General features: G+C 57.1%; 1 protein-coding gene and 1 pseudogene across 8 annotated transcripts in view; both read left to right on the forward strand.

Moving 5' to 3' along the window:
* SLC6A9 (solute carrier family 6 member 9) overlaps positions 1 to 24,381 on the forward strand; it is a 32,667-nt gene extending 8,286 nt beyond the window's left edge. Inside the window, exons 3-14 of one of the 8 annotated variants that reach the window (XM_004441993.3) lie at positions 10,222 to 10,378; positions 10,962 to 11,093; positions 11,432 to 11,702; positions 18,200 to 18,332; positions 18,570 to 18,704; positions 18,798 to 18,901; positions 19,251 to 19,488; positions 19,578 to 19,712; positions 19,821 to 19,920; positions 20,011 to 20,111; positions 22,851 to 23,021; positions 23,131 to 24,381. In XM_004441993.3, coding sequence (XP_004442050.1) covers positions 10,222 to 10,378; positions 10,962 to 11,093; positions 11,432 to 11,702; positions 18,200 to 18,332; positions 18,570 to 18,704; positions 18,798 to 18,901; positions 19,251 to 19,488; positions 19,578 to 19,712; positions 19,821 to 19,920; positions 20,011 to 20,111; positions 22,851 to 23,021; positions 23,131 to 23,325 — 1,872 coding nt within the window. In that variant the 3' untranslated portion in view covers positions 23,326 to 24,381. Of the gene's footprint in view, positions 1 to 10,221; positions 10,379 to 10,961; positions 11,094 to 11,431; positions 11,703 to 18,199; positions 18,333 to 18,569; positions 18,705 to 18,797; positions 18,902 to 19,250; positions 19,489 to 19,577; positions 19,713 to 19,820; positions 19,921 to 20,010; positions 20,112 to 20,820; positions 21,024 to 22,528; positions 22,816 to 22,850; positions 23,022 to 23,130 lie in introns of those variants that run through there. The other 7 variants (XM_087446077.1, XM_087446079.1, XM_087446074.1 and 4 more) reach the window with 7 other exon arrangements.
* On the forward strand, positions 14,842 to 14,941 carry LOC147914070 (U6 spliceosomal RNA; annotated as a pseudogene).
* Positions 24,382 to 24,453: the final 72 nt, after the last annotated feature.

Here is a 24,453-nt window from a genome sequence, read left to right on the forward strand (position 1 = left end):
CAGCAGGTGTCCCGTGGAGGAGTAAGCCACTTCCCAGCACGTGCCCAGGCCCACATGCCTGCTGCACGTGTCCCTCCCCCCACTCCCAGCCCAGATGGTCTCTGCCAGGCCAGCTCAGCTGCCTCCCTCACGCCTCAGCAGCTCTTAGGACAGGGCCGTGTGAGAACCCAGCTGGCCAGGGTGCCTCCAAGGCTGGGAGCAGCTGGGATGCTTGGGGGCACCAGGGGGTGGGTGGGGTGGTCCTTCTAGGGCAGGGAGTTGGAGAAGAGGAGCCCAGGACGGGAGAGCCCTATGGGTCAGCTGTAACCCCCTGGCCTAACACCAGGTTCACAAGCTGGCTCACTCAGTCCCCTCTCCCATGCCCACTCCCCACTCGTATGCCATCTTGGGCAGCAGAAGCCTTGGTGAGTCTCATTGGCCTCTCCCCATGTCTTTGAGTGCACTGGTTTCTTCTGCCACTGGAAAACCTCATGATGAATAAGAACCGAGTCACCTGGGCCAGGACTCTGGGTGCCAGATCTAAATCATCCCAGAAGGCTTTGCAAACACCGCAGGCTGCCTGGGGCTGCCCCACCCTGACCTGTTCTGTTTTGCTTTGACCTGAGGATTTAGACACCTCTTGTCTACAGCATCCATCACAGGGCCTGGCACACAGTGGGTGCTCACCCAGCCCAAGTCCTGGCATGTGGCGAGTGCTTAACTAGCATAGGCTTGGCACATATTGGGAGCTCACCAAGCACAGGGCTTGGCACACATCAGGCACTCCCTTGGGAGAGGTCCTGTCGCTTATTAGGCACTCACCTAGCACAAGTCCCAGCATGCGGCAAGTGCTCAGCTAGTACAGACTGGGCACACATATTGGGCAATCCCTTAGTACAGAGCCTGGCACACAGTGGGAACTCATCTAGCACAGTGCCAGGCACACAGTGGGTGCTCACCCTGCTCAGGGCTGTGCATATATTGGGTCTTTGCCTGGCACAGAATTTGGCATACACGGGACACTCACCTAGTGCAGGACCTAGCACCCCACAGGGGCTCTCTTAACACAGAGCTGTGCACACAGTGGGAGCTCTCTCAGCATTGGACTCAGCACACAGTGTGTACTCTCTCCAAACAGGTCCTGGCACACAGTGGGTCCTCTCCTAGCACAGACCTGCCACACTGTGTATTCTTCCAGCATTGGACTTGGTGCACAGTGGGCACTCTGCTAACACAGGTCCTGGCACACAGTGGGTGCTTTTCAAACACAAGTCCTGGCACACAGTGGGTGCTTTCCTAGCACAGGGTTGACACACAGTAGGTATTCTCCTAGCTCAGGCACTGGCACACAGTGGGCACTCTCCTTATACAAGGCCTAGCACAGAGGAGGTGCTCTTCTAGCCAGGACAGCCTGAGCAATGACCTAGATGATCCGTTAGATGATCCCAGGTGATCTTAGATGTACAACTACCCCCTCCCCAGTGAAATGGGCAATATCTAGATCCAGAGGGAAAGGCCCAACGTTCCTTGGGCTTCCTCTCTGGGCCTAGGACCCTGCTTTCCCTTTGTCTTGGTCTCCTTACCCTTCCCACCCTCCCTGGAGCCCACCCACTGAGTCTTGTGCCCTCGCCTTCCCTCACACAGCTTCCCTGCAGCCTTCCCCCTACCCCAGTCCTAGCTTGGTAGGACCCTCCCTCAGAGTCACAGGGCATAACAAAGCCTCTAGACTTCTTGCCCTTCTGGAAGCATGCCCACTCTTATTAAGAAAAGTCAGAGGGGGTGCTGGGGGAGTCAGCTCCCTAAGTGGGGCTAGATCAGCTGGATCCCACTAATGAGGCCTCATTACGGCCAGGGACCAGCTGGGCTGCTGCTGCCTCCTGTCCCTGTGGCCGGAGCCGGAGAAAGCCGTCCAGCCAGGGCTGCCTGTTCTGGGCACCCGGCCCAGGCCAGGGCAGCCAGAGCCCAGAGCCCACCCTGGGTGGAAGTGAACATTTGGGCATCATGGGTGACTGAGCCTTCCGAGAGCCAGTAGCCCAGCCAGGGCCTTGGCCCTCAGACTGTGCCCTCAGGAAGTCAGTAGAGCGTGTCTGGGGACCCGGCTGCATGAGGCTGGTCCAGTGAGCGGCTGAATCAGTGGAGTCGGAGGCCATTCTTAGGAGACTTGCTTGAGCCAAGGCCAGTCCCCATCTTCCCCCTAAAAATGGGGATAATAATGTACTTAACTCAAGGGGCTCTTGGGAGGAATAAATGAGTTAATGTATATACAGCGTTTAGGACAGTGTCTGGCTCATGGTAAGCATGTATATATGTATTATCTATGATTATTGTTACTAACGCTCACTAGATTCAATAATGGATGGATATTATCCCCATTTTAGAGATGAAAAACTGAGACCAGACATGTTAAGTGACTTGCCTAAGGTTCTATATGGTGAGAAACTGGCGGAGCTGGGGTTTGAACTCAGGCCTGTCTGACTCTAAAGCCTGTGCCCTTTTTATAAAAAATGTCATCCTGTCATGTTCCCTTTGGGGTCACCACACTTACCAAAGCTGTCATTTACATCAGAATTCATGCATTCTTCTATTTGATGGATGTTTACTAAGATCCTACCATTTATCAGGCCCTCTCCTGGCCTATCAGTTTCCAAAGAGAGCCACGCCTTCCCAGGACCAGAATGCTCATGCCCACCTACCTGGCCCCTGGTTTGTGGTGTCTCAGCATCAGCTGGAGGCTGACCAGTGAGCGTGGCCTCAGAGAATAGGGATTGGATGGGTCTTAGTGACATCCCACCCAGTCCTGGTGACACCTACTGGACTGTACTCAGCCCACGCAGCTCACACTCCCAGAGCAAACACCTCAGGTTCTGGGCAACGCAGTTTGAATCCCCAAGGGTCCTTATTCTGTGACCTCCCTTTGACTGGACTCTGTGGTGACCACCCTCTTGGCTAACGCCATCTTTCTTCAGACAGGTGACAGCACAGTCCACTAGGCCAGAGCTTTCTTGCACGATCAGTCACATTCTCCTATGAGGATACCCCATCACCTTTGCTGTTTGGGGGTCCCCATCAGGGGAGAGACAGCTCCAGGACCCATCATCCTCCAGCCGTACCACTCTAAGAAGTCTGAGATGGTTTGGTAGTGCCCTGTGGGCATACCCCCCTTCTTCCTGCCCCTTCACCATCTCTAGTAGCCAATAGCGCCCAATTACCCTACCAGGAGCCCACCAAGAGCCAGGCCTATGGGGTCAGGAGCATCTGGGCCCCGACACCTAGCCCTGAGAGGGGAGGCGCCCTCTCACTCTCTCCCGCACTCGCTCTGCCTCACTCCATACTTGTGAGTGTGTGTGTGTTTTTTGTTCCAGTAACTTGCTGGGAACAAGGGAAAACACAGCAAACCCCACGTCTCGCTCGAGCTCTGGAGCACCCGCGCTGGGCTGCATGGGGAAGGGCCGGAGGGGGAGGGCCAGGGGAGGGGTAGGCAGAGCTTCGGGAGGAGATGAGGTGAAAGTGATTGACGCTGCCCAGCCGGCAGTGGGAGAGGCAGGGGATGCGTCAGTGTCGCCTGGAGCTGGCAGAGGTGTGAATGAGCGGCAGCGACAAGCGCGCTCTGCTCTGCTCCGAGTGCTCACCCCGGGATGGCTGCGGCTCATGGACCTGTGGCCCCCTCCTCCCCAGAACAGGTCAGTCACCGTCCAGAAGGCTGAGCCTCCTCCCTGGTGCCAGGCAGGCTGGGAGGCTGGGCTGGGGCTAGGGAGAGGGGCTGAATGGTCTGTGCCAGGGAGGGGTAGGCACAGCCAGTCAACGAGACAGACACCAGCAAAAGTGACCCAGAAAGTTGCAACCGTGCAAAGGAGTGCAGGAAGAGTTAGCTGTGTGGTGGGGGCATGGGGGAGGAGAGTGGGAGTGTGAGGGCTCCCCCAGCCCAAGGACCTGCTGAGAATCTGCCCTGTGTATCAAAGCTGCATTGTCCTAGCTCCCGGGGAGACGGGCCGGAGGTGCCCAGGAATTGTACTAATCAGTACAGCCCCATTGTCTGTGCCACTGCAGTTACTCCTATGGAGAGAGTGGGTGCAGGGGCTGGGGGACGTGCTACATGGACTCAGTGGTGAGGACGGGGGAAGGGGATGGGGTAGAGTCTCAGCTGGGAGGAGAGAGACCCCCACGGAATGTTTGCCAGTATCCAGGGCAAGTGCCCGGCTCCCTGGAAGTTGCGGATGGGCAGGGAGGTCAGGCACAGTGGCACTGATGGCATCCAGGGTGAGGGGACCGGGAAAGCCACCCTCCTCCCCTGTAGGGCATCCTGACTTGACCTTCAGAAGGCAAGAGAAGGAATGTCCTCTGGGGAGACTTGGGTTAGGTTTGGGTGAAGCATTATGCAGGGCTGCCCTCAAACCTCAGGACTGCCAGGGTCAAAAACCAAAGCCACTTCCCAGAGTGCCATCCTGCTGCCAGCCAACTGGGGTAGAGACTGCCCATGGCTGCCGCAGCATGGGGCAGAACTGCTGGGCTTCTCCAGGGCGGAAGTAGTGCCCACCCAGCGTTCCCCATCACTGCTCTGCAGCGCCTGGAGCAGAGCCTGGCATTCCCGGGGGTGCATCTTCTGTCTGCTGTCCACAATATTGGCGGCCACTCTCTGCTGATCAGGGCTCGGCGATGAAACAGCACAGGGCGTGTCCTTGCGTCTCTCACCTGCTGTGTGAGGGCCTGGACTCCTAACAGGTACCCAGAGATTGCTCTGAGGTTTTCCTTGAGGCAGGAAGCACGAATAGCCCGTGTGTACTGCTCAGGCTTGGGGTAGATTTTCGCATGGTCCTGCTCCTCCAGCCCTGGTCCCTGACTCTTTCCCATGTCCAGATAAAGGAGACCGGGTGAAGGAGGAAGACTCTGTCATTGCAGGGCAGGTGCTAGCTAAGGGCCAGCCTGGCCCCTGGACCGATGGGAGAGAACTTGGGGAAACAAGAACCGAGGGGTGCGAGGGGGTCTGGGGTCTTCTGAGGCAGCCACAATTTGCTGTGATGGCTGTTCTGTCTGAATTCCCCACTGGGGCTCCGAGAAAGTTGCCAGTGATCTGGATTTGGCTCAAGGTCAGTCTGGGATGTGGGGTCTTGCCTGTTCTCCTCCATAAAGTTTGTCTTGGATGGGACTTCCTCCCATGAGCAAACTGTGGGGCTGCGGAGTCTCGAACAAGAAGCCTACTGGGTCCCGGTGGGGCCCGCCCACCAGGGAGCTCCAGGATTCCTCAATGTCCAGCGAGAGCAGGAGGAGGGAGCTCACAATTCACAAAAATATCCAGTGGACGCTCACCCAGGAGGGCGGGAGTCAGGAGGCAGAGCAGAGTCGTCGCCCAGGGTAGAAATCTGGGCTCCCTCTGAGGTCGTGCGTGAAGCAAGGAGAGGTCCCTTCTGTGGTAGTGGGGTTCCCTCTGGGAGTGGGCTTTGTAGCTTCTTTACACTTTGCTGTAGTTTGCAATTTTTTTGTGATGAGCTTATAAGGCTTTTATAATCAGAAAGAAAGCAATAATAACATTTTTAGAAAGTAGTCTAGAAAGCTAGTGGGAACTAATGGCAAATACAAAGGAGAGTCAGGAGTAGCAAAATGCAGGCAAGGAAGACCTATAGAATATTGTAGATCCATTGAGGCTGCCTAGTCTGTTCATCTGCTAGATCTGTTGAGGTTGTCTGTTCTATCAGTCTGTTAGGTCTGCTGAGGTGATCTAGTCTATCTCCTGATTTCACACGTGAGGATGCTGAGATGGCCAGAGCAAAAATGACTTGTCTGCTTGGGCGAGCAGACTCCAAAATGCCATGGTCCTAACCCCTAGCACTGTGTCCTGCCCTGCCAGGCCCAGGGCACAGTGGCAGATCCGGATTCTGCCCTCAGAACTGAACAGCCTTAATTCCAGGAGCTCATCCAGAGCAGTGAGTAAGCTGAGCAGAGAGCTGTGTAAAGGACTTATTTATGTAAGTGACTGCTCAGTGTGGCTCAGCTAAGCAGGGACGGGGGTTGGGGGTGGTTAAACCCAAGGCAGGTCACAGGTCCTTGTGTGGGGGTGGACACTGCTGCCTCATGGCTGCTTCTACGGGGAAGAGGCATCTGAGGATCTTACGTGTGTGTCTATGTATGGTGGGCGTCATGGAGGATGATCAGCCAGCTCACCCCACTCAGCAGTAGAAGGAGAGCCCCAAAATCTGCATTCTGCCCAGCCTATGGGAGCCTGGGCACAGGGCAGGGCAGTGCCCCTCCTGGAGACCACCCACCAGGCCATGTGGTAAGGATGGGGGCTATCCAGGGAGTCTAGGAAGGAGGGACTGACCCAGAGGGGCACTAGGTCACTATGGTTTAATTTACCACTGAGGTGTGAGCAAGAGACGGAGAGAGAACAGTAAGGGGTGGACAGCGAGAGATGGGTGATGGGCAGGAGAAGCCTGGAGCCAGGCCAGTCGGCAGTTAGGCAGACGGGCCGCCAGTCAGGGTCAAACTGCGAGCACAATGGGCTTCTTTCGTGGGCACCTCAGAGCTAATGACCACTGCAGGGACAGTTAATATCAGTGACACAGCTGTCCACCCAGCAGATCAAGAAAATGAGAGGCTTAGAATAGGGAAGAGCATGCAAAGAGAAGAAAAGCTGTGCAGCGGTGAAAAATGCTCGTCAGCCCTGGGCCTCGCTGCCCAGGAAGGAAGTGGAGGGAGTCCCCAGAGGAGGGCTGGAGAAGAAAGGGGACTGAAGCCCCCAGTGCCCCCCACAGAGCATTTTGGCGATCCTTCCCTGCAGTGTGCCCGAGAAAGGTAGGCTTGCTCTGTCCTCTGCTGAGAGCTCTGTCCTCCTCTGAGAGCTCTGTCCTCCTCTGTCCATTCCTGAACGTGGCTCGTGCTGGAATTGAAGTCAGAGGCCTAGCCGTGAGCGAGGCTCCCACGGCACCACCCCATCCACAGCCTGGCAGTCGGGTCCCCCAGTGCTGAGATTCAGGGCCAGGGAGCAGAAGATGGGTGCCACTTCACCTGGAAGCTTCTCACACCACTTGCAGAGCGCCATGTCACTGACCTCCGGCTCCTTCTGCATGGCAGACCACTAGTGTTGTCGGTAACTTCCTGCTAGAGCTGGTCCTCAACTCCCAGTCCCAGGCCCCTGTCCTGGGGGCTCTGGCCTCCTGTTGCAGCCAACACAGCTGAACTGGTTCGCGCCAGGCTCGGTGGTGTGCTGCTCATTAACAGAGCAGCTCTTGAGGGCTCAAGTGGCTGCCCGGGGCACGTGGCTGGAGGCATCACCCCCCACCCCATTCCCCTCCGTGCCAGGGAAGGAACAGACCTCAGAGTCTGGTTCCGCTGACTTGGTTAGGAGGCTGGGGCCAAGAGAGAGGCCTCAATCTTCAAGCCTTGGGGACCTCAGTCTCTGCAAAGGGCCTTGCCTTTGCCCTGCCCATGAGGCCATCCTGCACCCTCAGTTGTCCCTTTTACAGCTGTAATAGCTGCTCTGTGACCCCACCCACATACTCTGCAGCTGCCACAATCCCCCATTGTGCCCCTAAGTAAACAAGCCTTGGACAGAATAGAACTGTTATTGTAGGGTCAACATATAGGAGCCCTATTTGGCTGGGATTTGTTTGGGAAAGGATAAACCACTCCAAGCAGGCCTCACGCTCTCCAAAAATATGCCCTCCTGACCCTGTGGTATTGCTAGGCCTGTCCCGAAGAAGGCCGTAGGAGGTGGTGACAGGCTTATGCCGGATTCTGTAGTGGCCTGTCACCAAGGGCACACTCGGGCTGGGAGCCACCCTGTCCCAGAGCCAAGCTAGCCTTCAAGCCCCTTCACCAGGGAGGCCTTCCTGACCTCACCCTGCCCTACCGCCACCCCCTGTCCTCCTTCCGTACTCTTGTGACTTGAGAAATTCCCCTTTGTGGTCACTTTGAAGTTGCATATAAAAATTATATATTTGTGGGGTCGGCCCGGTGGCATAGCAGTTAAGTGCACGTGCTCCACCGCGGCGGCCTGGGGTTCGGATACCAGGTGTGCACCGACGCACCGCTTGTCAAGCCGTACTGTGGCAGCGTCCCATATAAAGTAGAGGAAGATGGGCATGGATGTTAGCCCAGGGCCAGTCTTCCTCAGCAAAAAGAGGAGGATTGGCAATAGATTAGCTCAGGACTAATCTTCCTCACAAAAAAAAAAAGAAAGAAAGAAAAAAAAATTATATATTTGTTTCATTCATGTCTTCTAGCTCTGAGTGGGTAGGGGTGTCTGTTTTGTTCATGCTGAATTCCCAGTGCCTGCTGAGGGCCTGCCACACAGTAGGTGTTAGTAAATCTCCATGGTTGCATGAATGACGTACGCAGGCTCTTCCAGCCTGCCAAATTGCTCTGGGTGCTCCTTGAAGGGGACCCCACGGTGCTTGGTGCTGTGTCCCCAAACCTTCTGGGAAAGTGTGAGGGTCAGTGCGTCCCCTGGGGGTAGTTCTGGATTGGGTGTGCAGGAGGGTCGCTCCACCAGGGTGTCTGTGCTGTGGTGCCCACGACGTGCAAGCCCAGAGGGGTCAAAATGTGTCCACCGTGGGAGCACGGGATGCACCGCGGGGCTTCCACTGGGCGCTGGGGCCTCCTGTGTCTGCATTCCCCAAATGGGCCTTTCCGGAAGGCGCGGTCCTGCTGAGACTGTTCCTGCCCCCTGTTTGTTGGTCAGTCTCAGGGTCCGAGCATTTCAAAGCACCAGGCCTCTTTGTTTATCGGCCAGCGTGACTCTTGTCCTTGACTGTGTCTCCTTCAAGCTGGGGGTCAGTCACTGCAGCGACGTTCCTCAGAGGCCATCCTGCTCCGCCTCTGATTCTGGGTGCTCTCCAGGGACTCCTCCCGTTTCGTTCAGGAGAGCAGCCCATCTCTGGGAGGCTATCTCTGTCACTCGAGGACTCTGCCTGTGCTTCTCTGTTGGTGACTCTTGGGGTCCCTATGACTCGTAGTGAGACCTCTCTGACCCCTAAGGCTCTGGTTCAGGGTGGCTTGATCTCCTGCGCACCCGGGCAGGGGCTGGAAGTGCACATTCACACTTATAAAGGGACGAGCTGAGGCCGGCCCCGTGGCTTAGCGGTTGGGTGCGCGCACCCCGCTGCTGGCGGCCCGGGTTCGCCTCCCGGGCGCGCACCGACGCACCGCTTCTCTGGCCATGCTGAGGCCACGTCCCACATACAGCAACTTGAAGGATGTGCATCTATGACATACAACTATCCACTGGGGCTTTGGGGGAAAAAATAAATAAATAAAAAAATTTAAAGGGACGAGCTGAGCCAGTGCCAACTGTGGGGTTGGGGTCCAACGGGGCTGCCCTCGGTGGAGCCTCAGGCCACGTACTCAGCCCTGCAGCTCCCCCAGGCAGGCCCAGCATCCTTCCCCCAGTGCCCCCATCAGGCCCTGCTGACCAGCCCCGACCTCAGCAGCCCACCTCCTCAGCTCAGGGACCCTTTTCTGGAGTCCGTCCCTCTGTTTCCCCTGCCAGAGTCTGTCCTCCAGGTCTGGCGTGGTGCCTACAACTCTGGTCTCCTTCCCCAACTCATGGCCAGCACCACCCAGCCCAGGTCAGCTTCCCCAGCGCCCCTACCCCAGCCAAGGGCAATATAGATGGCTCCCTGGGCCCTCCCATCCTGAATCTCAGAATGCGCTCCCCAGGTCTGGCCCAGCTCAGTTGCTCCCCCTTCCCCCACCCCACAGCTCTGCCCACCATGTGCCCCCAGGAAGAAGCCCCGGGTCCAGCATCCCCTCCCCCACAGCCGCCTGCGGTGGGCAGCGTGCTCAGCCTGGCGATGTGGTGGCAGCGGGGGAGGGGGGTTGTCTGGACACAGGCCCCTTTGTGCCCAGGCCGACTTGGCTGCTTGCTCTGAGGCTCAGCTGCTCCCAGATCCTCACCCAGAGGGCAGAGGGGAGGTCTTGGAGGGGCTGGGTTGGGGGCTTTCGGCTCTAGCTCCCTCTCAGTGTCCCACCTCTCAGATGTTGGCTGCAGCTCCTCAGGTGGGCTGGTGCCCCTGGCACGGGGGGCTGGGAGGCTGGTGAGGGAGGCCCCACTTGGCACCCTCTGGCTGCCGCTCCTGCCTTCTCCCCTCCTCTGCCAGGCCTGCCTGCAGCTCCTGCCAGCCGAGGGGAAGCCCAGCGGGGAGGTGAGGGCTTGGAGGGTCCATGGTGTCCCCGCTGGAGGAGGCCCAGAGGGTTAAGCATGGGAACACAAATGCCTTGCTGATGGTGGCTTCTCTCCTGTCCCCACAGAATGGTGCTGTGCCCAGCGAGGCCACCAAGAGGGACCAGAACCTCAAACGGGGCAACTGGGGCAACCAGATCGAGTTTGTACTGACGAGCGTGGGCTATGCCGTGGGCCTGGGCAATGTCTGGCGCTTCCCATACCTCTGCTATCGCAACGGGGGAGGTACCCAGTGGGCACAGGGCAGGGACCACCCACTTGGATAGAGCCTACCCACCAGGGCCCAGGCCACCCCCTCCCTGGCATAGACCCCACTCCAGACAGGCTGGCCTCTGGCTCTGGTCTCCTTCGCCCCCATCCCTGGCTTAGATATCTTTACGTAAGGGACAGACTACCCCCTGACCCTGGCAGTCTGCTGCTTGGGCCTGATCCTGCCAGCCTGCTCCCTTGAGGTGAAGAGATGTAGAGAAAAGCACCCCAATCTCCCAGTGTTCCCTGTCTTATGCCCCCCATGTTTTAACAGCCCCCCTGAATGGTTCAGAGACATTTGAGGATCCCAGTGACTTATTTGTGAAAAACATGGTGGCTCTGGGGCCTGGGTTCTGCTCAGAGCAGACTTCCTGGAAGGCTCTGTCAAGTTCAAAGTCAGGCTGTGGATAGTGTGCCTCAGACCCAGGATCCTGCTCAATGCACAGCACACCCTCCTTGGGTCCTAGCCAACCGCAAAGGTTTTGCTGTTGGGTTCTGAACAGGAAGAGGGTGGGATCCCCCAAGCCCACCCTGAGCCAGCCATCTCCCTGCCTGCCAGGCGCCTTCATGTTCCCCTACTTCATCATGCTGATATTCTGCGGGATCCCTCTCTTCTTCATGGAGCTCTCCTTCGGCCAGTTTGCAAGTCAGGGCTGCCTGGGGGTCTGGAGGATCAGCCCCATGTTCAAAGGTGAGGCCTGGGTGGGGCACACACACACGCGGGCCTCGGGGGCCATGCCGACTCACCCATCTGTACAAACACTGCCAGCTCCTGTGGAGCCTGGTGCTGACCCCGCGCCCCACGTCAGTGGCCAAGGCCGTGGACGCATGCTGGGATCCATGTTTACGTGGCCTCCACCCTCCTCTCCTACCACGTGGATACACAAAACCCCTTTGCCCCCTGCTTGCCGCTGCCAAGGCCTTGACCCGGCCCTTCTGTGGCCCTCCATGAAAGCCTGCCCCTTGGGCCCTTCGAAGTTAACCTTGCCTCCTTCAGCTAGATGTGTGAGCTGCTCCCCCCCCCCCCAGGCGTGGGCTACGGCATGATGGTGGTGTCTACGTACATCGGCATCTACTACAACGTGGTCATCTGCATCGCCTTCTACTACTTCTTCTCATCCATGACGCACGTGCTGCCCTGGGCCCACTGCAACAACCCCTGGAACACGCCCGACTGCGCCAGCGTGCTGGATGCCTCCAACCTCACCAACGGCTCCCGGCCCGCCCCCCTGCCCAGCAACCTCTCCCACCTGCTCAACCACACCCTCCAGAGGACCAGCCCCAGCGAGGAGTACTGGAGGTGAGGCCCCCACTGGACCTGGGCTGGGAGGGACACCTATGCCAACCCCCAGCCCTCCCTCTTGCCATCAGGCAACCATATGCAGACTAGGTAGGGCTGGGCACCAAGCGGGGCAGGGATGCATGGAGAAGTCTAAGGAGTTCACACCTGGTCCAGGAGAAGAGGCTGACACTCCAGAGAGTGCTGGAAGGTGGGATGTTGAGTTGGGGCGTCTTTACATAGTAGCAGTGAGGGAGGGCTTCTGCAGTCAGGCAAGTCTGCAGAGGAGAGTCAGAGGAAAGGGGGATGGCTTCCTGGTGAGAAGAACAGCATGAGCAAAGGCCCTGGGTCTCAGATGAGCAGAGGCTGGTGCTGAGACTGAGGGAACCTGTTCTGATGAGAGTAACAGGTGTGTGGAGAACTCATGGGCCATGAGGTAGCCTAGGAGAGGACAACAGCCTTATTGGAGAACTTACAAGAATTAAGCTTAGACTTAATTCTGCAGAACAAAAGGAGGCTTGGAAGTTCTCTGAGCCCACGGCTGTCATCATCAAGCCGTGCTTAGGAGAGACAGCCTGGCACCACCGTGCTCTGTGGTGACAGAGACTGGAGTGTCAGGGCTGGCTGAAGGGAAGCTGCTGCTGGAGATTCTGGAACACCTGGTCACAGCTAGATGGTGTGAGGGCACAGCAGGACATCCTGGAGGAAATTCCCCATGTCCTGTTGGGGAACCCATGGGAAGAGGGCTTTGGGGGCCAGTGGGTAGGCCTCGTTCATTCATTCCACAAACATTTACAGCATCTGTGCTGCCAGGCTCCGTGTGCCCATGGGGTATGAGTGGCCTGGAGCCCCTGCCCTGAGGAATTCACAGTCTGGTGGGGAGACAGTTAACTAATCACATTGGGGGCAGGTGCCTCGGTGCAGGGGTGTGGTGGAGGCACAGGGGTGGGGTGGCAGTTCTAAGGGGATGGGGGCAAGAGGAGATGGCCAAGAAGGCTTCCCAGAGGAGGGAGAGAGGGAGGAAGGGATGGGGAGAGATGTGAGCAGGTGAGCCGAGGCCAGGAGGTGGCAAACTGGAGCTGGGGTCAGGGACAGGCGGGAAACTGAGTATTAAGTCCAAAGAGGCCAGAGGCATCATAAAGCGCAGGGCTTCCCAGGCCAGGCAAAGGGGTTGGGGCTTTCTCCATTATGTGATGGAGAGCCGTAGGTGAAATGGCCACGGCCCTGGGATACTTGAAGTCCGAGCAGGTCCACATCCTCTAAGCCAGGTTCCAGTGCTCAGACCCTGCAGGGCTTAGCTTCCGTGCTGGGCTATAGACATTCAAAGATGGCTAAGCTGTGGTCACTCCCCATGGGGGCTCATAGTGTAGACAACAGAGCTCCTGCTTCCCAATGAGGGGAGGGCAGTTCCCTCCGGGCAGACTCAGACACTAGACAGGTCATTTCTTGCACACCTGCTAGGTACCAGGCCCTGTACTCAGGGGGAGACAGAGCGGGGAGTCAAGACACACAGACACTGCCCTCATGGAGCTCACAGCTGATGGAAGAACTAAGCAAATAACTGCCCAGACGGGTATTCTACCACATTTGAGGTGTGGTGGGGACTGGGCTACTTGGTCTAGACTGGGGATGAACCTTCCTGGAAGCTCCTAGAAGCACAAAGCCCCGCCCACGCCACCCCCACCCAGACTCCCGGGAGATGCTCCAGAAGCACGCGCCCCCAAGGCTGTCTGCCAAGGATTCTCCAAGGTGGGGCCACCCAGGGCAAAGCTCTGGAGATTTTATCCAGGGCAACCCGAAGGGAATGGCCCTCAAAGAAAACTGGTCATGGGTGGGGGCCCACTGGGTGGCCAGTTGAACTCTACTGCTCAGGGGGGCCTGGCGCCAGGCCTGCCTAACCAGACGCTGTCCCAGGCAAGACTCCTTCCCCGCAGGATGGCTCCCTGCTGCCCTCTCCTGGAGAGCTTGGGAAAATGACCCTTGAGAGGGCTGCCCCGGCTGGCTTCAGCAAGAAAGTGAGAAGAGCAAGCACCCCCATTTCTTGGGCACCGACTACGTGCCAGGCATGTTATCTCGTCTAATATTATCCCTATTTTTCAGATTCAGAGACTGACATTCAGAGGTTAAGGACCTAGGCAGGAATGCTGTGTCAGGATGTGTGTGCTCCGCTGTGCCTGGTGCCTGGTGCCTGGTGTGAATGAGGCCGATGACCTCTGCAGGTGTTCTCGGTCCACACTCCGCAGCGCCCCTTTGGAAAGCTGCATGATCTCATTTGAGCCCCACAGCAACCCTGTTAGGTAGCTTATGCAAGTATTATGAAATATTCCCATTTTACAAATGAGGAACGCAAGTCAAAAGAAAGTTTAAGTGACTCCTCTAAAGCAAGAAAAGCTCAGGGGACACATTTCTGAGCCCAGGTCTGCCTCTTGCTCTCGCTTCTGGCCCACAGTCCTCCCCTCCCCACCACCCTTCACAATCTTGTGCAGTCCTCTGTGTGCTGGGCTGATTCCTGCTAGGAGGCCCTACGGTCACCCCTATGCCCGTCTCACCTCCACGGCCCCTGTGGTGCCCAGCACAGCACCCGACACCCAGTGGGACTCGGATCCCAGCAACCTCTCCCCGTGTCTTCACGGCAGCTCTGGAGTCACACAGAGCTCACTCAAGTCCTGGCTCGGCCACTTACCAGCTGTGTGGCCTTGGGAGGTCGTCAAAGCTCCCGGAGTCTCAGCTGTTCCTCCGATAAATGGAGGTGGTCACGCCCCCCGCCTTGTCATTGCGAAGATGGAGTGAGCCAGTGCAGCGGAGAGCGCTGAGGACAGTGACCGCGCTCAGCGAGCACGGTGACAGCCACTGCCGGAGACGCAGAGACAGATGAGCGCATCCTGCTCTCAAGGCGTGTACCATCTGGGTGGGGAAATTAGAAAAATAACGCAGCATAATTCCAGAGATGTTATGCATCAAGAGCCAACTGGTAAATATGTTGGGTTCCAAAAGTTTTTAGGTTAATTGATCTCAAAAGCACATGGTCCAAAAAAACAACTAACTCTAGTGCTATAAAAAGAAAGGTAGAATTCATTATTTGTTCCCAGGCTAGCCTTGTAAACTCTTTAATCCCTAGTATCGTAATGCTGTACTCTTGCAATAGAAAATAAAATAGCACTTACTCCAGCAGCATATATACTAAAATTGGAACGATACAGAGATTAGCTTGGCCCCTGCGTGAGGATGACACGCAAATTCTTGAAACGTTCCATATTTTTTGTGTGTGTGTGAGGAAGATCAGCCCTGAGCTAACATCTATTGCCAATCCTCGTCCTTTTTTTCCCTTTTTCTCCCCAAAGCCCCAGTAGATAGGTGTATGTCATAGCTGCACATCCTTCTAGTTGCTGTATGTGGGACCCCCCACCCCCCCACCCCCCGTCAGCATGGCCGGAAAGCAGTGCATTGGTGCACGCCCAGGATCCCAACCCCGGGCCGCCAGTAGCAGAGCGCGCGCACTTAACCGCTAAGCCACGGGGCCGGCTCCCGTTCCATATTTTTAAAGGAGTAAAAGGGCACATGTTTACAGTGACGGATGGTAATTAGTCTTTGCGTGGTGAACATGATGTAGTCTACACAGAAATTGAAATATAATGATGTACACCTGAAATTTATATAACGTTATAAACCAATGTTACTGCAATAAAAAATTTAAAAAATAGTTAAAAAAAATATATAAAACACTACCAGTGTAACATATATAATTAGACAAAGTTAAAAAAAAATCTTTTGAATAAGAAATTGTTTCTTTACTTTGGATGCTGCTGCTTGATGTTGAAGTAAAGTGGCTCTGAGTTCAGCAGAAGGACCCTGTGGCTATTCTGGAGGGCAGGGCTTCCCCACACGCATGTGCCCGGAATAGGCGCGCCCTGTCAGGCAGGGCCTGGGCAGCTGGAGCCCCCAGCCCAGTTGCCTTCAGCTGTGAGTAGCCTCGTCTGTTTACCCCAATGGGCCAAAAATATGTTTTTCTGTGTGCCATGAAGGAAAAAAAGTTGGAAAGCGCTGCTGAAGGGAACCAGGAGCCTCTCCTTGGTGGTCTCCCAGCTCCTGAACTCCTCCCATGCGTTTGTCTTTGGCTCCCCCATGGACTCAGAGCCTGGAGTGGGTCTGGCCCAGGCCTGGCTCCCATGCCTGTTGAATGAACCGTCGCAGTGCAGTAGTTGGGCGGGAGAGGGGCGTGTTGGACAGCGCCCTCTGCAGGTCACTGTGTGAAGGGCGGCCTCGGGAAGATCTGAGGCTGGGAGGAGATAGGCCCAGGTGCTTGCAAGTCTAACAGTGAGGCAGGCTGGCCAGGCCTGGTCTAGGCCTGGCAACATTGTCCCGTGAAGGCCCAGAGTAACCTCCCTTCACAAGGTATTAAAAATATTGCCGAGAGGTTTAAGAACTGATTTTGGGGAAAAAAATGTGAAAATAGCTAAGAATGATAGAGGACAGCTTATGATCTATGCTGAGAAGTCCTATATATAAGAGGGGAAAGAAAGGAGCCTGTGTTTACCTAAATCTATCTACAAATTATCCTTGGTTGGTGTTAATTATGCCCATTTTTACAGATGAGGAAACTGAGGCTCAAGAGCTTGTCTCTTGTTCATCACTTCTAGCCTGGACAACAGCAAACCAGACTGGTCTCCCTCCAGGTTCTCCTCTTTTTACCTCCCAATCCATTGACCACAGCGTTCATTCATTCATTCATTCAACAAATATTTATTGAGCACTGCTCTGTGCCATACACAGTGCCAGGCACTGGGGATACAGCAGTAGACAAAATGGATAAAACCCCTGCCTTCCAGGCAGACAGATGACACACAGAATAAATAGGTAAGATTTACAGTGTGATAGAAGGAGACGTGCTGTGGAGGAAAATATAGCAGAGAAGAGGGTAAGGAATACTGGGCTGGGGCCAGGGCTGCAATTTTAAGCAGGGTAGCCAGAGAAGGCCCCTTTAGAAGAGCACGGACCTGAAGGAAATGAGGAGAGAGGGAGCCATGTTGACATGCCCAGCTGCATAATTTGTGGGGCCCAGTGCAAAATAAAAATATGGGGCCCCGTGTTCAAATGTATCAAGAATTTCAAGATGGCAACGGCACAGCATTAAACCAAACACAAAGCCCTTCTAAGTGTGGGGTCCTACGGGACTTCACAGGTCTCCCAGCCATGTGTACATATGGATATTTGGGGAAAGAACACTCCAGACAGGGAATAGCATGTGCAAAGGCACTGAGGCAGGGGCATGCCTTGTATGTTTAAGGAACAGCAAGAAGCCCAGTACAGGTGGAGCAGTGAGCAGTGGGGAGAGGAGGAGGAGAGGAGATCAGAAGGCTGGCAGGCAGAGGCAATGGGTCATGTAGTTGCTGTAAGGCCTTTGGCTTTTCCATGGCAAGAGATGGGAACCGCTGCAAGGTTTTGAGCCAAGGGGAGACCCTGAGAGTGCTCTTATAAAAACCATGCAGAAGCTTGCTATGGCCCTCAGGATAAAATTCACACGTCTCTGCCGTGACTGTGTGGTTTCCTATGCTCTGGTCTCTTCCTGTCCCTCAGCCTTCACCTGCTCCTCCAGCCTTCCTGAGCCACCCACATGCCCAGGCTGGCCCTGCTTCACAAGCCCTGTGTTGCTGCTGCTCTTTCCCAGTCTGGCACTTGCTTCCCTCCTCTTCCCCCATCTCCTCCTCATTCTTCGAACTTTAGCTCAAGCTCCATCTTTGTTGGGAAGCCTTCCAGCAGGCCCCTCTCCAAAGGGTTGGGACACCCCTCCTGGCGGTGCCCACAGCACCTTGTACTCAGCTCTGCTCTAGTGCTTTCCCCCGGAGCAGTCCTGCTTGCTCTCCTCCACCCCCTTCCCTGAGGGCCGGGACGATGCCTGACCCAGGTCTATGTGGCCGGCACCTAGCATGGGGCCTGGCACATAAATGACTGCAAGGGCACAGCTGGCATAGCATAGGGTGCAGATAAAGCTGTGCACACATCGGGGTGGAAGTGGAGTTTGAGCCCAGGCCTGCGTGCTCCAGAGCCTCCAAGCTTTCCTCAGCACTCTGCGGCCTCCCCCAGTTCCTCAGAGATGCAGGAGACTAGTCTGGGTGAAAAGCTCACAGAAGGCTTCCTGGAGGAGGTGACAACTGATAGAATGTGTCCAGTCTGGAGGGGAGGGCATTCCGGAAGGGAGGAACGCACAAGCAAGGGCCTGAGCAGGGACAGGGAGACCGCCACACCCCAGGGCTGAGAAGGCTGGCCCAGGCTTGGAGTTTGGCCTCTGGGCACCCTTGAGGGTCCTGGGAGAGGCTGCAAGCAGTGGACTCCTGGTGTTGGGGGCAGCAGGCAGAGGGGACAGGGTCTGCTGGAGCTGCGTCTGGGGCCCCACAGTGGCGCCCGTCTCACAGAGTGGGCTGCTGGGACCTCCTGAGAAAGGAGGCTGGGCCCTGGGCCTTGGGAATTTGTTGCTGGTCGGCCGGAGCTGACCCTCAGTGACAGGGCCTCTGCCTCTCCAGGCGCTATGTGCTGAGGCTGTCAGACGACATCGGGAACTTCGGGGAGGTACGACTGCCCCTCCTCGGCTGCCTCTGCGTCTCGTGGGTGGTCGTCTTTCTCTGCCTCATCCGAGGGGTCAAGTCTTCGGGGAAAGTAAGTACCCATCCCTTGGTGGGATCTGTGCCCACCCAGAAAGATCCTGCCTCCCTACCTGGGATGTGTGTGTGTGTGTGCGTGTGTGTGTGTGTGTGTGTGTTGGGGATGGGAGGGTGATGAAGGGACACGGGAGGGACAAAGGACCAGAGGGCCAGTGGTAGTTGGGGGCCAGGGAGGCAGCCCCCAGAGCAGGAAGAGCCCAGAGGAACACACTGGAGCCTGCCTTGCACCCAGGTGGTGTACTTCACGGCCACGTTTCCCTATGTGGTGCTGACCATCCTGTTCGTCCGCGGCGTGAGCCTGGAGGGTGCCTTCACGGGCATCATGTACTACCTGACCCCGCAGTGGGACAAGATCCTGGAGGCCAAGGTGGGATGTGGTGGGTGACCTGGAAGGGACGGGGAGGGGCATAGAGGCTCCTGCCTCTGACCACAGCTCCTCCCGGCCCCCCTCCCTTCGCAGGTGTGGGGGGACGCCGCCTCCCAGATCTTCTACTCGCTGGGCTGCGCGTGGGGTGGCCTCATCACCATGGCTTCCTACAACAAGTTCCACAACAACTGCTACCGGTGAGACACCCCACGCCAGCCCGGGGGCTGCCCCTGTTCCCTGCCCTCTCTGCAGAGCCCCCAGAGCCAGTGCAGCCTCCTGGCCCACCAGGGCCCTCCCTTCCGCTCACTGCCTTGAGCTCATGGGAACCTGGGTGTGGAGAGAGTCACTGGAGAGCAGAGAGAGAAGAGGGGTGGGGACAGGGATGCCCCAGGGGTCTGTGAGGACTCAAGAGCCTCAGGCCCACTTGAAAAGGCCCAGAGCAGACCACAAAAGAGGTTGGCGACACCTCTGTTCCTAGCACTTTCCCTGTCTCCAAGTCTTCTCTTGGCCCATGTCCTGAACTCTCCCTGTTTTCCTCCCTGCCAGGGACAGCATCATCATCAGCATCACTAACTGTGCCACCAGTGTCTATGCTGGCTTTGTCATCTTCTCCATTCTGGGCTTCATGGCCAATCACCTGGGTGTGGATGTGTCCCGCGTGGCAGACCATGGCCCTGGCCTGGCCTTTGTGGCTTACCCTGAGGCCCTTACGTTGCTGCCCATCTCCCCGCTCTGGTCCCTGCTTTTCTTCTTCATGCTCATCTTGCTGGGACTGGGCACTCAGGTATGAGGTGCAGGATGAGGCCAGGGGCTTGGGGAGGGAGGAGGCAGGGGCAGAGGTCAGGCCCCCGCTCTGACGGCCATATTCCACAGTTCTGCCTCCTAGAGACGCTGGTCACGGCCATTGTGGATGAGGTGGGGAATGAGTGGATCCTGAAGAAAAAGACCTATGTGACCTTGGGCGTGGCTGTGGCTGGCTTCCTGCTGGGCATCCCCCTCACCAGCCAGGTAAGAACTGAGGGAAGGGCTGGGCCGGAGTTGCCAGGGTATTGGGTGGGTAGTGTGTGGGGCAGCCTAGCCCCAGCACCCCCGACTCAGCTACCCACTGGCCCGTAGGCAGGCATCTACTGGCTGCTGCTGATGGACAACTATGCAGCCAGCTTCTCCCTGGTCATCATCTCCTGCATCATGTGTGTGTCCATCATGTACATCTATGGTGAGTGCCCCGGCTTCTTTGGCCTCCCGTGCCCCAGCCCCTGGCCTTGCCCTGCTGTCCTGTGGGCTCGCTGACCCCTCTTCTGTCCAGGGCACCGGAACTACTTCCAGGACATCCACATGATGCTGGGCTTCCCGCCGCCCCTCTTCTTCCAGATCTGCTGGCGCTTCGTCTCTCCCGCTATCATCTTTGTAAGTTCCTCGGCGGGCCCCTCCCTCCCCCGCTGCCCCTTGGCGTGTGTCCTTCTCTCGGGAACCCAGTGGAGGGGGAGCAGAAGCCCATCCATTTGGCCAGAGCTCCCAGTAAGGGTTCCACACCCACAGTTCTGGCCACGGGAGCCTGAGGGGATTGCATGGAGTCAGACAGGGGTGTGGAGACTCAGAGCCACCCTGGTCTCGGGTCAGGAAGGGAGCACAGAGCCTTGTGTGTGACTGAAGACATTGCCCAGCCTCAGAAGGGGGAAGCAGGCTGGCAGCAGCTGAGAGTCGGCCCTCCCTCCCTCCCTTGCGTTCCTGCCTGGCTGCCCAGGGGGGCCTCAGGAACCATGACTGATATTGGTGTCAGCCTCACTGAGCTCCTGTCTGCAATCCCTCATAGCCGAGGCTCAGGGTGCTCGGGGTCCGTGGTGTGAATGCATCAGTGTTCCAGAAGCAGGTTGTACAAGTCAGATGTCGGCTCAGGATCAGGGGCTGCACTGTAAACCTTCCAGGCACTGGAGGGGGCTGGCTTGGGAGAGGGAGTCCTTGGTTTCCACCAATATTCAACGTCTGGGAAACTCCCTTCAAGGAGCCGAATTGGTGGCGCGAACTCCCACCATGGCCAGACACCAGGCACCTTCTGCATGCTGTTCATATATTAACTCATGTAATGCAACTCTCCAATGCTATCCCCACTTTACAGATGAGGAAACTGAGGAACAGAGATGTTAAGTAATTGCCTCAAGACTACAAGCGAGTAAGAGGCAGAGCCACCATTCGAAGCAGACAGTCCAATCTGGAGCCTGCATGCTGGGCCACTGCTACACTAGAAACAGCTACAGGAAGGAGGATTGGTCCCTAGGCTAAAAACCATCTGATTTTGCTCCTTTATGTTCAGGGTGGGACGGGAGGGCACAAGGGGTTTGCTAGTGTAACGGTCACCCCACAGAGAAGAGGCAGGGCCAGCTCTGAGTGACAGAGGGATCAGTCCAGTGGCAAGGGCAGTGTCCAGAGTCATGCCCAGCTCCTCTGTGCCACAGGAAGCTCAGCACTGGATTTCCCCTTTGGCTCATGTTTCTGAAAAAAAGGCCCCTGAGGGCTAAGGCCTCTACCAAACAGGGTGTGAGATCTGCCCCGAGCCTGGCACAGGCACCAGCTCTGGCCACCAGCCCAGCTTTGAAACAGGAGGAGCGGAAGTCTCTCGTAAGTGGTGGGAGGCCGGGGAGGGCAGGCACCATCCCAGGCGCCGTGCCCTCTGGGGGTTGTGGCTGAGGCCCAGGCTCATCCTCACAGCCCTGAGGAGGCTGCCACCCTGGGGAGCGACCTGGGGCTCCGGCCCAGACAGGGCAGGAGGCAGGAAGGAGATAGGCACCAGAAGGTTCCGTAGGGGCAGCCTCAGCCTGGGTCCGATGTCTCCACGAGACTGAGGCAAAGTGGGCAGTGTCCTTTGCACTCAGAAAGCCAGGCTGGAGTTACCTTAAGGTGAGGCTTCAGGATCTGTGGACACAAGTTTCTGGGCTGTCACGTTTTCTTTGGGGGCTTTACTTCTTTATATTTCTGAAAAGCCCTTTTTGACAAACTCCCTCCTTCTGTTAGCTCAAATAAGGGATTTGTCTACGCTGAGATCAGGATCTAGTGCCATTCAGGAAACTTGTTATGAGCTTGTCCCAGGAGGGGCCCCCGATGGATGTGGGTCTTGCCCTCCAGAACTTGATCACTGGAAAAGCTGGAGGAGCCGGAGCTCCAGGACGTAGGTGGGGGCTCAGGAGGTAGACGCTGAGCCCCCTTGGCAAGTGGCACACACCCGCAGGCCCATGACCACCTGCCCATCTTTCTGCTTCCTTTAGTTTTTTTGCTGCTGTGGCCCCAGGCTTTATTTCCCATCTCACTCATCTCTTTCCAGAGTGCCCCAGCTCCCAAGAGCATCTGCCGCCTGACACTTACCATTTGTGGCCTCTGGAGCCTCCCCAGGCTATCTGTCACTGTCTCCACAGCCACAGACAGGCAGGGCTTCGCCCTCCCCTCTCCCCCATGGCTCCCACCTCCCTGCACAAGCCAGTTCAAATCAGCGAATGATTAGAGGTCCAGGCACAGTGCTGTGCACTGGAGACCCAGCACTGATGCAGTCCCAGGAGCTCCCAGGTCTCTGGAGACATTAAACAATGCTTAGCAGATGGAAAATGTCATTGAGAGCCCTTTCAGCAGGAGACAGGAAATCTGGAGAGGCTTCTTGAAGGAGGTTGCATTTACATAGGGTTTGACAGAGGAAGATGCAGAGGAGGATTCTCCAGAATAAATGAAGAGGGCGGAAAAGCTGGGTGCATCTGAGACATTGAGACAAGGGTAACGTGGCCAGAAAGATAAGCTGTCTCGGGGAGAGGTGGTGAAAGGATTTGGCCTTGTTTCAACAGGCAAAAGGGAGCCATTGCGTCTTTGAGCAGAACTGACTTCCAAAGGTGACAGCAGCTTAGTTCTTCCCTGGCTGGTCCAGGATGATGGCGAGGACAGATCTCTCCCCTTCCATGGTGCCTACCTGCCCACCATGCCCTGGACCCCTGGTTCCATCTGCTTCTTCCACAACTCACACATTGACAGGGCCCCTGCCCTCCCCAAAATGCCTCTTTCTAGTTTGGGAAACCAGAGAGAAAGGGAGGGGGTGCTGACCAGAGGCCTGAGGCCTGGGTGGGGAGGGCCAGCCTCACGCCCTCTCCCCCCACCCCCGCCCCTTTGCAGTTCATTCTCATCTTCACGGTGATCCAGTACCGGCCGATCACCTACAACCACTACCAGTATCCAGGCTGGGCAGTGGCCATCGGCTTCCTCATGGCTCTGTCCTCCGTCATTTGCATCCCACTCTACGCCCTGTCCCAGCTCTGCCGCACAGATGGGGACACCCTCCTCCAGGTGAGGGGTGGGGGCGGGGGCAGCCCGTGAAACGGACAGGGCTGGATGGATGGGGCTTAAGGGCTCCCTTCTGACACACCCTGCCCCCCCACGCCTACCTCTCCTGCAGCGTTTGAAAAATGCCACAAAGCCAAGCAGAGACTGGGGCCCCGCCCTCCTGGAGCACCGGACTGGGCGCTACGCCCCCACCATCCCGCCCTCTTCTGAAGACGGGCTTGAGGTCCAGCCGCTGCACCCAGACAAGGCCCAGATCCCTACGGTGGGCAGTAATGGCTCCAGCCGTCTGCAGGACTCCCGGATATGAGCACAGCTGCCGGGGGAGGGCCCTGCCCCTGCCCCGTGCTCCCACCACAGAGACTGGGGAGGCAGTGGACCAGCGTCTCTGTCTCCCCCCGCCACGCCCTGGCCAGGGCAGCTGCTGTCACCTTGGCTACCACTGCTAGCCAGTCATTTGTGCTCGTGTCCCCAGTGTTTACAGGTCCTTTGGATGCCAAGATGGCAGCTGGGGGGTGTGGGTGATGGGAGGGCTGCCGGGGGGGCCCAAAGCACATTGGAAGGGTCTCGGGCCAGGTCCCCAGAGGCCTGTGCGGCCTTATGCAGCCTCTGATGCCCCCATACTCTGCCCTGAGCTGAGGTTCTGGGTGGGCCCCCTAACTGTCCCCCTCCTTGGGCCCCCAGCCTCCTGATCAGTGTTCCTGCCCTCAGAGCAGACCCCAGCCTCTGGCCAGGCAAATTTGGATCTTCCTACCTGGGGACAGAGTGAGGGGCTAGGGGACTGTGCAGTGTTACTTGTAAGGCGGTGCCACCCAGCCCTGTTTGTCTGTGTGATTATTTTTGTAAAAATTGTATTATCTGTGGTTGACACTCCCTTGCTCCTAGCCTTAGGCCCAATCTGTCTTCCAGGCCTGCCTGCACCTCCCTCGGCCACTCTGGGGTCTCTGCACCTCATTCCAGCCCGGCTGTCAGGCCCAGCCAGCAGAGGCCGCTGACCCAGCAGCCTGCCCAAAGCACTAGTTTCTGGGGGCAGGGGTGGGGTGCTGTTCAGCAGGAGGTTTGAGCCCAGAGCCCTGGGGAAGGGGACCCTACACAATACCCCCCTGCTCTCCCTCCACCAGGGCTGCCCTCGTTCATGTGCCAAATGGCCCCAGCCCCCATGCCTCACCCCCCGGAGCCACAGCTCCTTCCCTCAAGCCCTGGAGTGTCCAACTGTCCGTCCTCTGTGCCCCTCTGTGCAGTGACAGCCCCCGAAGAGCCGCCTCTAATCCTCTGTAGCAATAACGGTGCACCGCCCACCCCTGCCCATCCATGCACCACTAGGATTTTAAAGTCCCTAGATTTTAATGAAATTTCTATTCCTGTCTCTGTGCTGCTGCTGTGCTTTGTCTGGGTCCTCCAGGGGGACCAGAGTCAGAGCTGGGATGAGACCTCTGCC

The sequence above is a fragment of the Ceratotherium simum genome, chromosome 22, assembly GCF_057802395.1.
Source record: "Ceratotherium simum simum isolate JZ-2026a chromosome 22, ASM5780239v1, whole genome shotgun sequence".
Lineage (NCBI taxonomy): Eukaryota > Metazoa > Chordata > Mammalia > Perissodactyla > Rhinocerotidae > Ceratotherium > Ceratotherium simum.